General features: G+C 35.9%; 3 protein-coding genes across 6 annotated transcripts; 1 reads left to right on the top strand and 2 right to left on the bottom strand.

Moving 5' to 3' along the window:
• Positions 1–2,010: 2,010 nt before the first annotated feature.
• On the bottom strand, positions 2,011–2,839 carry LOC103848134 (kunitz trypsin inhibitor 2). Its single transcript, XM_009125101.3, has one exon. The coding sequence runs from the start codon at positions 2,796–2,798 to the stop codon at positions 2,130–2,132; it is 669 nt and encodes a 222-aa protein (XP_009123349.1). The 5' UTR covers positions 2,799–2,839; the 3' UTR covers positions 2,011–2,129.
• A 248-nt stretch (positions 2,840–3,087) lies between these two features.
• Positions 3,088–5,768, top strand: LOC117128083 (B3 domain-containing protein REM7-like). Of its 4 annotated transcripts, none has more exons than XM_033279621.1 (5): positions 3,088–4,069; positions 4,565–4,627; positions 4,717–5,011; positions 5,097–5,179; positions 5,261–5,768. In XM_033279621.1, the coding sequence occupies exons 1-5, from the start codon at positions 3,872–3,874 to the stop codon at positions 5,558–5,560; spliced, it is 939 nt and encodes a 312-aa protein (XP_033135512.1). In that variant the 5' UTR covers positions 3,088–3,871; the 3' UTR covers positions 5,561–5,768. The 4 variants fall into 4 exon arrangements, with proteins under 4 accessions (XP_033135512.1, XP_033135511.1, XP_033135510.1 ...); XM_033279620.1 differs by having other exon boundaries at positions 5,094–5,179; XM_033279619.1 differs by having other exon boundaries at positions 5,097–5,768.
• Positions 5,769–5,949: 181 nt separating this feature from the next.
• On the bottom strand, positions 5,950–11,805 carry LOC117128082. Its single transcript, XM_033279617.1, has 2 exons — positions 6,521–11,805; positions 5,950–6,260 (listed from the first exon to the last, which is right to left on the bottom strand). The coding sequence occupies exon 1, from the start codon at positions 10,053–10,055 to the stop codon at positions 7,506–7,508; it is 2,550 nt and encodes an 849-aa protein (XP_033135508.1). The 5' UTR covers positions 10,056–11,805; the 3' UTR covers positions 5,950–6,260; positions 6,521–7,505.
• Between the last annotated feature and the right edge of the window lie 3,885 nt (positions 11,806–15,690).

Genomic DNA, 15,690 nt, shown 5'->3' with positions numbered 1-15,690 from the left:
TTCTCAAGATCATGCACTTTCAAGATGCCTGAGAGTTGATCAAACTTCATCTCATCTGTGTCTACAGCCAGTGTAAGTACAGCTTTATAAGCTTCAAACCGGGGTGGTAAGCACCTTAGCAGTTTCTTCACCAGATCCTTTTCTTCATACTTCTTCCCAAGGACAGATGCTTCACTTGCCAGTTCACTGATCTTGCATATGAATCCATCAATCGGCTCATCGTCACTCATTCTCAGGTTTTCAAACTTAGAGGCTAGATGATCAAGACGTGTCCTTCTCACACTGGTATTCCCTTCAAAGTGATTTATGAGCGTATCCCACGCTTGCTTGGCAGATTCACATCCTTGTATGATCTTGAACTGCTCAACATCTACTGATGAGAATATGACAGTTAGAGCTTTGGAGTTGAATTTAGACGCCTTCTTCTCACCATCAGTCCACTGGTCTTTAGGCTTTGGACCTTCAGACTTATCTTCCAGGACAACGGTAGGAGCACTCCAACCATCTTCTACAGATGTCCAGGCATCTTCATCAACCCCTCTGATGATGTGTTGCATCCTTACTTTCCAGTGACCAAAGTTGGTACTGTCCAGCATGATAGGCTTATGAATGTGTAAGAGTTCCTTCATGGTGTCCATGAAATCCGCAGGATCTCAACCTGTAAGTAGTACTTGATACCACAGAGGTTTCCCGCTCTGATACCAAATGAAAGTTCAGAGACACTACAATTAGAACCGTACACAAATCTCTCAAGAACACTTTCTTGTATATTAGAAATCTTTTAAACAATCCTCCTAGATCTGTTTAATCCGGTTTATGCTCAGTCACACACGACTAGCGACGGACCAATTTCTAATCTCTAAATCACAGAAACTCGAGCTGAATACCCTTCACTCGATTTCCGAAGCTGACAAGAACACACCTCTTGTTCTAGCTTTTTTCTATCTTAACGCGTAACCTAAAACACTTCTAGGTTTACTTGTTAAATACACGTGAAAAGGCAATATTCTACTTCCTAAAATATCGCCAACAGAAGATCTTCCTTGCTTCGCGCCAAAGCAATATCTTCTACTTCCATCAGTTTGTGACACGTCATCACGTCGTAACAAACATACCGCACTATGTTACACACTCATCACCAAGTGTAACACAGTCTAGGCACAAACCAAACAAGCTCATAATTCTTGAGCTTACATAAAGTACTTGATGTAATAACATACAAAGATTAGACTGTTTGGTATGCTCTTTTTGTTGAAATAGATTATGCAAACAGTCATAAGGGCATTATACATATCTCACTAAAAAATATGAAAAAGATATACTATAATTATATACAAAGGCTTTGAAATTTGAATGATAACCAAGTTAAAAGAGTTATAAGGGCATTAATTCCATTAATACACAACTCCCACATCAAACACACAGTAAGCAGTAACATAGTTAAATGTAAAAAGTAAGCAGTAACATAGTTAAATGTAAAAAGTAATGCTAAAACACCGCGAGTCGTTATCTCAACTAGAAAGGACATTAACTATTGCACCAGAGGTTTTTGATTCGAATGATCGCTGGGACGAAACTAATAATAAATTTTGAGGTTTCGGGCATAGAGAGAATATGAGTTTCGGCCCCAACTTCATTGTATTCAAAAATAAATAATGCTATTAACACCGAATATCATCATTCTTTTAGAATTGTGTAACAAGTAATGTGAATGTGCAATGATATTCAAAACATGCTTGAGATGGAAGCATTCTTCCTGCACCTGAAAGGAGAGGAAGACGCGATTTCATAGACTGCTTCATTTTTCAGAGGTTCTAACCAAAAGTTTATCATTGTTAAAGCCGAATAGTAAATTGACACATAGAGAATGCTTATGATCGAGCAAGCAAGGGCCCAATTCAGCCACAATGTGAATTGTGAAGAGGTTCTGAGCAGTTTTGGTTGTACTGGTTTGCTTAAATTTGACAAGAGTTTGGTTTCATAAAGAACAAAGACCCTTTGGAACCAAAAAGCAAAGACACATTTAACTTCTTATTAAATCAAACGAAAGATGGTGTAGAGGTATTGTTTCAACCCATTATTTTTCATAATACAACTTATTAAACACCACTCGTTGAAATCTCGGTAACTTAGAAAGTAGGGAACATCCTAAGACCCTTCGAAAACACATTCTCTGTGGATGTGTCAACCTCACGGAACTTAACTGGAAAAACATTCTTATCATCATTATCATCGTTAAGAACAAGAATGGGTGCTCCGAAAAAACCGGTGGTTGCACCAATACCTTTTATAACCGAGTCACTCTCGTAGTGAACTAGCTTGTAAGTGCTTTCGTCGTTTCCATATTTCTTAATCCTGAAAAAGCTCTCTCTCGTGCTGGAGCTACCACCAGTGGTTACATAGTTCTTGTCAGAACTTGAGGAGGTATCGACTTTCCATATCTTTGAAGAAGGGCAGAGCCATATCGGAGACTGGAATTCGATAATTAGATCGGTATTTGTTGTCAATACATCATCATTTTGGGAAGATGGATTGGAGAAATTTACAGGAAGGCCTGGCTGAAATGGAAGGAGTGTTTGGACAATACCTAATGGACACAAGTGAGTTAAGTCAGTGCTTGCTGGGACAAGACCGCCTCCTTTCTTGTCTGAACCTGGTTGGATGAAGTACTGGGTTTGACTCTTGAGTGGGTTTCCATTTGTGTCCTTGACGGGTTCCACTTCATCTCCAGCCGATACTGCAACAGCTGACACGAGAAGGAACAAAGTGATGAATGACAATGGCTTATTGTTACCCATGGTATTTCTGGTGTGACTTGAGTCCAAAGCAAACACATTGAAATGGGTATTTATAGCAGCAAAATTAATGTTATAAGGAACTTCGACCGTAAAAATGTAAAATCTTTGTTGCTTTCATAAGCTTCTCGTGACGCAGAAAATGGCAAATATTTATGAGCCATGTGTACTGGTTCCTGTCATTTTCATGAAGGATAAAGTTCTTTATAACATCAGGACTATTAGATTAATACGTTAATAACCAATTATTTTGTAGGCAAACTATATGATTAATTTTGGAAATATTCAATTAGCATGTCACTTAGGTAGGGGTCACCTTTTACACTACTTATTCCAGACAGGAGTTCTATATATATATATATACCTTGAACTGCAAAGTTTCAAGTAATCTGTTTGCTGTGACCGTAATTGCAGACGCAAGGAAGATTGTTGACATGAAATATGAAGCTTGTTGTTAACAATCGCCAATCAAATTAGAAGAAAGCCAAGCAAGCAAAACATATTGAGGCAAATATCTGTTTAGGATTTATATATTATTATGTAAATGAATAATTTTACAATGATTTAGACTCATATTTATAACAGGCTTAAAACATGATTTTCTTTTCATTTTACTGGTACACCGAGATTTAAAACACATTCAGATATAATGCTATTCTATTTACTATTTATGTTGATGTTTAAAATTGTACAAATAATAATGAACGCTATTCTACTTACTATTTATCTCCATATACGCCCTATATATAATGGCAGAAGAACATAGTGCTATTTTTTTTGTAATATTTGAAAATAAACAGAATATCATTATACACACTATAGTTTTGTACACTGAATGATACGTTCCCACATCATCTCCTATACCCACCCAGCTATATCTCTAATCTCTGTAAGACATGAAAACAAAACAAAAATGGTAAGTTAAATAAAAAGCCGGAAATTACATTTAACCCTAGAACATTTGAAGTATTTACCGGTTGTACCTACCTTAACCAAAGGAATAACCGAATTGAGTTGAACCACGAACCAATCCCTAATTTCGACCCGAAATTAAAACATAACCGTCCAAAAACCGAATGGTACCAATTCCCTATCTTAAATCCCCAAACCAGACCCGATTCCCTCTCATTTTCGGGAAGCCCTTCCCTCTCTCGACACTTCGGCGACACAACCGAGGGAGATCCCCGCTACCCCCACCAGCGACGGCCAATTCCACCGAAGAGGAGACTCCTGACCAGCAACGGCCAATCCCACCGATAGCGACACAACCGAAGGTATGTCTTCCTCGTCGGTTCTGTTTCTCCATCGATCGAGTTTACCATTTTTATGAAGAAACTACAAAACGTCGGTTCATTTCTTTAGGGTTGGAGAAAACGTCGGCTTTGTTTAGTGTTGCTTAGGGTTTTTTAGATGGCGACACCACCAAATGGTTAATTAAGTTGCTTAGGGTTTTTTAGATTCGGTCCATCGATCGAGTGACGGCTTTGCTTAGCGTATTTGATTGATTGAGTTCATGAATTAGATCTGTTGATCGAGTTCATGATGCTAGTTTTGGTTATATCGAGTGCATGATGCTTGATTGAGAATTTTATGCTAGCTCAGTCGATGGAGTTCATGATGCTTGATTGAGTTCATTTGCTAGTTTTCGGTTTTAGCAAATGGTTAAATAAAACTGAAAATGATATAGAATGATATAGATTTGGTCTGTGACTTTAGCAAGTTCCTTGACATGCGTCTAACTTTGTCTAGCTTTTGTTTCTTGTTTGCAGATGGTGCAACCGCAAGAACCTCATTTCTTCCAACCTTTGCTTCCTGGATTCCAGACTCACTTGGTAAACACACTCTCTGTATTGCCTTTTCTTGATTGCAAGAACCTGATTTCTTCCTTGTTTGTGTAACTTACCTCAAATCTTGATTGCAGACAATACCCATTGTATTTTTCTCCAAGCACATCCAAGGGAAGACGAATGGGAACACATGGACACTAACATCCGACGCTATGGATCAAACATGGCAAGTGATACAAGAAGAGAGGCGACTCACCCGAGGTTGGAAGGAGTTCGCTGAGGCACATGACCTTCGAATAGGAGACATTGTCATCTTCAAACTCAAAGGTTCCATGGTCTTTCACGTCACTCCCTTTGGTCCGAGCTGCTGTGACATCCAGTACACATATCCCAACTCAATGGAAGAAGCCCATGACCACCAGAACAATAGTAAGTGTGATTCAAAGTCACCGCACTAGCATAGGTTACTTATGAGGTTTTTTGAAGTTGTTGTTTGTTTCTTGTGTTTCAGCAGGAACAGGGGCTAGGTTTTCTTACTCGTGGGACTACTGTTTTAAGGCTGAGGTCACGGATTCTAATGTCCGTGAAGACAAACTTGTGAGTGAAACGAGTGTTCTTTTGTGTACTTACACATCTTTATGTTGTTCTGACACATATGTTTATGTTCTTTTGTTGCAGAATCTCCCTGTGGGGGCTACTGGTTGTAATGCTCTGAACAAAGAATGCAAGAAGGCGAAACTAGTGAACATAGAGGGAAAGGCGTGGAATGTGTCAATGCGATTTAACGAATCAGGCGGCTTCTACTACATCAAAGGGTGGAGAAAGTTCTGTGCTGAAAACAAATGCCACATTGGAGACAGCTTTGTCTTCAATGTGGTTGGAGATGGGAACACTTTGCCATTGATGTGTGTCTGTTCTCCAAGTAAGGAGTGTCTTAAATCTGCAGGTGACATTGCTTCTTCCTCCCGGGTGAACTAGGAAGATCATGTGTTCTAGTTGGGGACGCGTCTATGTTGGTTGTGACTTGATCTTAAGAGCACAATGTCTTGTGCTTTGAACTTATTTTGTGTGTCTTTTATATGTTTGCTTTTTGGTACTTTCAACTTGTTATTTTGATTTGATGGTACTTTGAACTTGTTATTTCGGTTTGATGTTGCAAACTTTTAGTTAATCATTTTCATGTCAATTAGTTATATAGAGTTTCGACTTTTGGTTAATCATTTTCACGTCCTGAATGATAATATAGATTTGGTCTGTGACTTTAGTTAATCATTTTTCGACTTTTAGTTAATCATTTTCTTGATTTTGGTTTGATGTTGCAAACTTGTTATTTTAGTATAATGTCACAAGACACACGCATAGAGAAGTAAACCACAAAACACATAAACATTAGATAGATAGTTTAAGTCATAAGACACACACATAGAGTCATAAGACACACACATAGAGAAGGAAAGTAGCAACATGGATCAAAGTACCATCATAAGACATAGAACAACAACAACTTAGAACAACAACAACTTAGAGCAACAAGATGGGATCATGGACGGTGGAGTTGGTAAAGCTGAGCCTTGAGGCGATCAATCTCCTCAGCCATCTCTTTGACACGGTCTACTAACTTAGTAACCTCGTCCTGAATCGCGATCACCCACGGCGTACGAAAGTGGAGACCATTATTCTGCACAAGTTTTATCACAAGTTATACAAGTTTTTCAAGTTTTCCAGTTTTACCAGTTTCCTAGTTTTCCTAGTTTTCTAGTTTTTTCTAGTTTTTCTAGTTTTTTCTAGTTTTTCTAGTTTTCCTAGTTTTTTCTAGTTTTTCTAGTTTTCCTAGTTTTCCTAGTTTTCCTAGTTTTCCTAGCAAGTTATGCAAGTTTTACCTGCTTAGCAGGTTCTAGTTATACAAGTTTTACCAGTTTTGCACAACATGAAAATTACCTCAAAGTTTTTGCAGGTGAAGTACCTCCTTCCAGGTTGCGTATCAAAATCATTGGGAAACTTGTTACACGGAGATACCTCGGGAATGATACCTCCACCACACGGGCACTTGGTCGGGACGCCGTACTGCGCATCAGCCACGAAACCAAGCATGTCGTTGTGTCTCTTCAAGGCCTTCATGTGACTGTACTCCTCGTCGGGATGAGTCATGCTTCAGTTATTACTGTCAGAGAGAAATGGGAGAAACCGAAAGAGATCGAGAGAGAGGAATGAGGGATGGAGTGGAGTGGAGAGAGAGAGAGAGAGAGAGATGGCTCGGTAAAGAAGGGGGAGGAGGGAGAGAAGTAGAGGGATGGAGTGGAGAGAGAGAGAGATGGGACGTGACATAGAGGGGAAATGGAAGAAAATAGAGAAAGAAAATGAAAATAGTTAAAATAATTAAAATAATTATTTTCCCTCATATGTTTTGGCGCCAATGTAATTTCATTTCCCTCCCCGAAATTTGTTCTTAGTTTTACATAAGATACTAGTTTTACGAGATTTGCTCATAGTTGTACTTTCTGTGGTTTATAATTTATTCAGTGTTACCAGTGCTTTCAGTTTGGTTTTCTTGTTTTACTTTCGATTTTAGTACTTGAACATGATATTTATCTTGTTCACTGCACAAATATTTGGGAAACAAACATTACCTGATAATCTCTTTTGTGACATGTTCTTCATTCACAAAGTGTGAGTGAAACTATAAGGTTTATTATGGAGATAGTAAGAGTTTTCATAATTTTTGAGAAAGTTTTGAAAAAAACATGTTTAATTGAATTATTAGTCAGACTAGAGTAATCATAATAGTAAATGTCATAACGAATCAAGTTTCCATCTACATAATAATAATGTCACACTCGAAACACAATGCAGTTTTACAAAGATGATAAAATAGTTTTCCAGAGTTTTCCAAAAAAAATACAAATTACAGAGTAACAAGTTGTGGTTAGGCCGTGTTCTGCTCTGAAGGGCTTGAACCATTTCCAAATAACAGCCAATTGAAACCAAAATTTTGCCTAGGCCGCTTTTTGTTCTGTGTCCTCCTACGGCGTTCTCCACCAGATGGAAGTCTATTAACTCTTTTCCTTCCCTTCCGCTTGATAGGATCCGGAGGTATGATCTTCAGCTCCCTGATGTGATCCGGGACTTCCCATACAGACATGTCTGGCACAGCATAAATTGTCCTGCAATACGCCAATGCCCACAGTTCCGTCCAATAGTATTTTGAGCACAACTCATGATATACTATGTTGATATCACGGCTCCTACCACCCCCATTATCCACCTCATTAGTGTAATAGATATAAGCAGCCAGTCCGTGCAGACAAGGAATCTTTTCATAATCCCACACCTTGCAAGTACAAGTTTTGGCAATCAAGTTCGTCAAAAACATCTTCCCATGACTATCCTTGACCTCGTACTCTAGCTCATAACTATTAAGCTCCCGCACAGGTAGCGTTCGCGCAAGAACCCATAGATCGTGCAAGTAGTTCTCAACCAGAGGCACTAGCATGGTACCCAATGATTGTGAAACAGCATCCTTCCGACGTTGATTAAACCAATCAGAGAATGTCCTAATGATACAATCCAGCATTGGTATCAAGGCCCACCTCCTTGCCTCTCTAAACACTTTGTTCATTGATTCCACGCTGTTGCTTGTGTCCAAGTTGTACCTGTCACGTGGGAAAAAAACCCTTGCCCATTTGTCTTTTTCAGTTTTCTCCTCCACATACGTGTAAGCTGAAGGGAACCTTAGCTTAAATCTTTCGTAAGCAGCATTGAAATCAGCCATTGTGTACATCTTTCCCAACTCCATGAATCTATGCCCGACTACATCTTTGGTGACGTTAGAAGCATGCCCTTTAACATTTTCCTTCAAATGCCATAAACAATGACCATGGTGAGCCTGAGGGTACACGTTTGCTATTGCAAATATCAGACTTGGATTTCTATCACTCATGAAAACCAGTTCAGAAGAGTCTGGTATAACGCTTCTAAGCATCTCAAAAAACCAGGTCCAACTAGCATGATTCTCTCCATCAAGTACAGCAAACGCAAGTGGATAGCAATGACGGTTAGGATCTTGAGCTTTGGCAAAAATTAGAACACCCCCATATCCGTTCTTCAGCCATGTTGCATCGACAACAATCACTTTTCTCATAACTGCAAACCCTTCAATGCAAGCTCCCAACGCTATGAAGAGGTACTTGAATTTACCTGAGTCATCCAATTTCACACTAGTTTTTGTTCCCGTGTTCATTTTCTCTAACATGAACAAATAGCTATACATCATCCTGTAGCTATCTTCCGGACTACCACGTGTATCACAAGAAGCCAAATTCTTTCCACGCAATGCTGTGGAGTAGGATATCATGACACCAAGTTTGGACTTAACCAGAGCCTTAATATCTTTTGGAGTTGGAGTTTGCACATCTCCTGGGAATTCCTCATTCAAAAAACTTGCCACTACTTCTGCTGACGCTCTTCTCTTGTCGTTGCTGTCACTTTGTTGTGTCCGCGAGCATGTATGCATCTTCGTGTAGCTTTTTATTGAGAAAATTTCTGTCCCAGCAATCCTTGAAGCTCGTATTACCCATTTGCAGTCAGCTTGCGAACATGTTATCACCAATCGATTTCGATCTGACTTTTTAGTGACATAACGATAACATTCACAATATGCAGCTCTATCCACCATCTCCTGAATTGCCTTCTTACTTGGAAATTCGTCATGTTTATTAAGACTCAAACCATCGCCCCATTCCTCTATACAACTACTCCGTACTATTGCAGGTGGCTCTTCAACATACTTATCGGCGGTTGGATGTACGGTATCAGTCTCCGCAGCCGTTTCATTCTCCGCAGCCGTTTCATTCTCCGTAGCAGTATCATTCTCCATACCAGTATCAGTTTCCGCAGCCGTATCATTCTCCATACCTTTATCAGTCTCCGCAGCCGTATCATTCTCCATACCTGTATCAGTCTCCGCAGCCGTATCAGTCTCCGCAGCCGTATCAGTCTCCATACCAGTATCAGTCTCCATACCAGTACCAGTCTCTTTAGCACTCACCTCGTTATTCCCCTGGTTCTCACCAACGTACAATGTAATGGCATTAGGTCCAACTTCATGTTCCAATAGCTGCAAATCGTTGTAGTTCATACCAACAGAACTTTTACCCGCTATCGAAAGTTTATCTTGTGGTCTCGCTCCCGACCTTTCACTACTCTCCACAACCAAAAGACATCTTTGGTTCTCTTTATCGACACATCCGAGGTAAACATAAAGATCGTCATCATCAGCAATAGTTACAGCTTTCTTGCAACGTATCACCATCGGAATGTAGCTCAATTTCAGTTTTTCCTTACGTTCATCCAACCCAAGCTTCTTATATATCTTTTCATGTAACATTGACAACGTCACATCCTCCACTGATGCCTTCACAGATATACCATACATGCAGTCTTCATATGTAAAATGTACGAATACGTTATTGGTCATTCTATCCTGCCAAAAATATCGCACAAGATCAACAAAAACAAAGTTATACCAGTTGTTCGAGTTTTCCTAGTTATTCCACTTTTCTCAGTTTTCCAACAATAATCCAAAACACTAGGTTTCGAATCGCATCTATCAACGTTTAATTCAACCACATTAATGCATTTTATACCAAATCGCTATACTAATTGACCCATCAACTAAACAATGCCGTTGTGCATTGCTCCTAGCTCGATTCCAAATACATGCATTTCTCAAGAGAAGTTGGGGGACCTGAGTTTACCTGCAATACCCAACTCTAGACCTCCGGAAACACTTTGAAAATGGAGGAGGAGGAGAGAAGCTGCGGCGACAGAGCCGGATGGGGGAGCGGGGATGGGGGAGGGAGCTGCTCGGGGAGGGGAGCGGGGGGAGCTGCGGGGGGGGAGGAAGAAGATTAAGCTTTTCTCAATTAATTTTTTTTTAATAAAACCATTAACCAAACTTCCCAAACCAACGATTTCAATCACAAACCCAACCCAATCACATTACAATTTTCGATTTTCATTCAACCCATCCCCCCAAATCAAGGTCAGTTTAGTCTTTCCACAATTCATTAAAGAGTTATGGGTATAGATGATTTTAGTAGGTATAGGAGATTGAGTGATGAGGAGGATGGACAAATGAGGTGATGTCCCCCCACAATGTTCATGTGGGTTATAGGCACATACTCACTTAGAAACACATACAGTTCTCGATTTATAATGATCGTTTTTTACGATTGAAATCATAGTATATGTGAAAAGTTATTTACTAAGCTGAAAAAACAAAAGGCATACACTTTTTTTTTTGCGATATATAGGACATTACATCCAAACAGGTTTTGATATGTGTATTGTTCCTGCCTTCTTGCATGCGTATTGTTTATTCATGGTGATTATCGAGTGACTTGAGTCTAAAGCAAACACATTCATATGTCTATTTGTTAATTTGTTATAAACAAACTACAAGTCTACAATAAAAAGTAGAAATATTTTATTGCTTGCTTGAACTTCTATTGACGCTGTCAGAAACAAAATTGGCCTATTCTTCTTAACAGCATGAGAATCATACGTGATTAGCCACTTTGTCGTTTAACCACGTTTTTCGTATTATATTCTCTTAACATAATATAGCTTAAGAGCCACCGTTTAATCGACTCTTTATAAAAACAGAAGCAATAAAGAACTTTTTTTATTGTAACTGGTAAGTGAAACTTATGATCGCAGACACGAGAAAGATTCACACAATTGAATTTTTTAATGGGAGCACCTAAAAAGATAAAGATGATAGTACTATCCACCGGCTAACTCATGGGAGTAAGCTGAAAAGTATCAGCGACATATTTTTGTTCCTGGCATGTATTAATTAATACACCGAATTTAACAAATGTGTAATATTTAAATGGAAGATACTCTCTACGGAAAGGCTAATATGTTGCACTGTGTTAAAGACAAGAACAGAGGTGAACACAGAGCACTGCTGCCGTAAATGATACTAGGTGGTTGATTCAATATTTAATATCCCCTATACATTAAAAGAGAAGTCACTTTAGTGATTTCTGCTGAAGTAGCACTTATATGGAACTTCTCAGGAAAAACGTTATAATTCTATTGGCTGGTTTTTTTTTACTTTTTCTTTTTCATTTATTTTAATCAATCGCTTATGTAGACAAGCCCAAAACTATTGTCGATTTTGTTAAAGCCCATATATAGCTAGGGGATAATAATTATCGATTTAGTTTAGCCTTGGGTACCCGTTCGGGTTCGGGTCAGGTATTTCGGATTTTCGGATATTTCGGTATAGAAGTGTAGAACCCGTTCGGGTATTTCTGTACTTCGGGTCGGATTCGGGTATTTTTAGTTCGGATTCGGTTATTTCGGATCTGGTTCGGATATTTAGATTTTGAAAAAAAAAAAAAAATTTCATTTCTCAAGTTTCTTATATTTAAAAATATAACTTTCAGTTAACTAATTTTTTATTTTTAATAGATTGAATAGTTAATAGATTTGGATATAACATTTTAAAACTAAAAAGGCATTAATTTAGTTATTTTTTTTTAAATTTTGGATGTAACTTTTTGTTAATTTTTTAAATAAAAAACTTGACATGCATTTTAAGTGAGTAGCAAATCATTTTTTTCGTAATTGTATGTATATCATATGAACTTAAAGTATGTGTAGTATCAATATAAATATTTTATATAAAATGAGAGATGTAAACTAGAAATATAAGGTTAATTATACATATGTTCGGTTATCTTCGGATATCCATTCGGGTTCGGGTATTATCCGTTCGGGTTCGGGTATCCAATCTCTCCTTATTCAATACCCGTTCGGGTATTTTTCTAATTCGGTTCGGATTTCAGTTCGGGTTTTTCGGATCGGGTTCGGGTGCCACTTTGGATATCGGGTAAAGTGTCCACCCCTACTAATTAGGTTGTTTGTTTTTAATAACTTACCTTTCTAATATGGATTACTTGCGCAAGTTGAAATCATTAAATATGCAAATAACTTATTGACAAAATTTGTTTTTAATAACTTACCTTTCTAATATAGATTACTTGCGCAAGTTGAAATCATTAAATATGCAAATCACTTATTCACAATATGAATTACTTGCGCAAGTTGAAATCATTAAATTTTATCGATTTAGTTTACCCTTGGGCATGATTTAGAATTAAGACAAATATTAAAAACTTTCCTTATTATTCAAACGGTAAACTTGCGCATGTTGATATCATATTTATTATATTCCTTACAAAATATTTTAATGTTTCTAATTAGGTTGTTTGTTTTTAATAACTTACCTTTCTAATATGGATTACTTGCGCAAGTTAAAATCATATCATATGCAAATCATTTTTTGACAATACACATTTAATATCTTTTTTTAAACGATTTTTTTATTTATTGTGCAAAATATTAAAATCATTAATATGAGAATAAATCGACTGTATATATATAGGAGACACCCAAGGTCTTAAAATACAAACATTCTCTTTTTATTCTTTAAAGTATTATTCACAAATCTCTCCTCTCATACTATTAAGGTACTACGACAATGCTGCTTGTGTTCTAAGAAAAATGTGTTTAGAGGCAAAAGCTCCTCATCTTTAGAACCCTGAACTCAACTCTTTGTGTCTTGTCTCCAAAAAGCATGTCTGGTCTATCTTTTCCATGTGTTGAATACTGGTAACGACAATATGGTCTTCCTTTTTTTATATGTAGACCAGGTCGTGAGAGTGATAGTGATCCAGAAAACATTGATTGAACATGCTGAGAAGCTTCGCCAAGTTAAAGCAGTTCTTGAAGAGGTTCTTTAGTACTTTCTCTCTCTTTGTTGAATATTGTCCGGGAAAGTATTACATAGTATCATTTAGTAATACTATCTTATATCATTTTTTTTGTTGAATATACTATCTTATAAGTAAGCTACCGTTATGCATTTTTTATTAATTCATGAGGTCATTTTCTCACAGCAGAGAACCTTTTGGAATGACACATAGAGGAAATTTCTCAGGGATATACATGAAGGTTCAACTGAAGCCGCTGAAGTGGGATGGTGAAGGCGAAGAATAAAGACCTGTAGAGGCCCTTATGATTCTTAAATACGGCGGTATTCTAACTCACGCTGGTAGAAAACAGGTGTTTACATACTCTACTATTTAATTTGTCATTGTTATATATATACTAGGTACGAAACCCACGCGATATCGCGTGGGAGCTCATTTAAAAAAAGAATACATATCACTTTATAATTTTAATTTTTATATACAAAGATTTTATTTTTATCATGTCAAAGCTTAGAATATATGTATTTATATTCATTTATAGATAATATAAAAAACTTATATTTTATAGTTTTAGATTACAACTAAAATACAAATATGTCAATACCAAAAATATAAATCTTCTATTAATTTAGGTAAGTTTTATGAAAATTTAAATGATATTTAACATTTTTGAATTAATTAAAATAAGAAATACATTTAAATTTAATCATTTAATAATTTAGTAAGGTAATTTATAGTGACAAATATTATATTCATGATTTTTGAAGCTTTGTAAAAATATGTAATAGTCAAAACATGATTGATTATATGACAACTTTAACAGATCTTGTATATTACATATTTTTATTGGTAAATCACACATTTTTCTTGGGTGAATTTTTTGTTTACCACTTTTATGGTACCATTATTCATTTTTACTTTGTTCATATCTATTCATTATGACCATTTACATCTTTTTGGTCAAACCTATTGCACCATTTTGGTTACGTTCATGACACTTTCATACTTTTTTAGTCATGATCCATTCGTATCTTTTTGGTCACAACCCGTTCGTAACCTTTCGGTCAGGACCCATTGCACATTTTCGGTCATGACACATTCGCCCTTTCGATCATAACATGCTCTTACCTCTTAGAACACATCATGTTTATACCTTTTAGATTATTACACATTCATACCTCTTAGATCAAAACAAATTTATATATCTTTGTTGATGACACCATATTAATATTTATAATTGTGTAAACAGTGTTAATATGAAAATTTTTCATCTCTTAAGTTTTTAATATGAAAAGTTATATTTATTAGCATTGAGATGAAAACTTCTGTCTTTTTGTTTTTACTTTGCTCATATATGTTCATTATTATGTCATAAATATTTGCAATTTTTATATTTAAAAATCAGTGTATTAATATGAAAATTTGAATCTTTTAATTTATATATGAAAGTAGAATCTTTTAAAAAAAGTCCATGAAAATTTTCTTTATTAGTTTTCATATTAAAAGTTGTATTTTCCCCTTTATTTTCTCATATCTATTTATTATTAATTTACATAAATATTTACAATTATTTTATATCTAAAAAGAGTGTATTAATATAAAAATTGAATCTCTTAAGTTTTTTATATGAAAAGTTGAATTTGTTAATTTTTAAGATGAAAGATTGCATGTATTGCTTTATGAAAAGACAGAACATTTAAAAATAATACATTTTAAAAAATAAAAAGAATAAAAACATGTAACTTTTTACATTATAATGAAAAGACATAAATTATAGATGAATACATCAATTTATAATTTGACAACTTTACAAAAACTATTTCAGTTTTTTTTTTTGTATGAAAAGGCACAACTTTTAATATTAATTAGGTTGCCAAGTTTTTGAGATGAAAAATTGTGTTTTTCATTTTTTTTTCTCATGTCTACTTATTATTTTTTTACATAAATATTTACAATTGTTTTATATTTAATAATTAGTATATTAAACAAAAACTCATTATACTTCAAACTTCAATCAAATCTCTCTTCAGAGTAAAACTTTCAAACTCTTTTTGTTTGTTGTTATTTTGATATATTATTGAAAACATATAGTTTTATACGAATATAAAGTTGTCTTCTTTCTTACTTTCTCTTATCCTCCCGTCAAACAAAAACTCATTGTCCCACGTGATCGCTTCAATTAATTTTTTTTCTATCGATCTAGAAACACCTATTTCCCCTAACCAAACGTGTGACCTTTATCTTTATATTATACATCAAATTTAAGATATGTTAATTATATATTTTTGGATATATTTTAATATATTCTTAACAAAATGACCGAAT

Source organism: Brassica rapa, chromosome A09, assembly GCF_000309985.2.
Source record: "Brassica rapa cultivar Chiifu-401-42 chromosome A09, CAAS_Brap_v3.01, whole genome shotgun sequence".
In the NCBI taxonomy this organism is placed as follows: domain Eukaryota; kingdom Viridiplantae; phylum Streptophyta; class Magnoliopsida; order Brassicales; family Brassicaceae; genus Brassica; species Brassica rapa.
The sequence above is the reverse complement of the archived record's forward strand: the minus strand, read 5'-3'. Positions and strand labels throughout refer to the sequence as shown.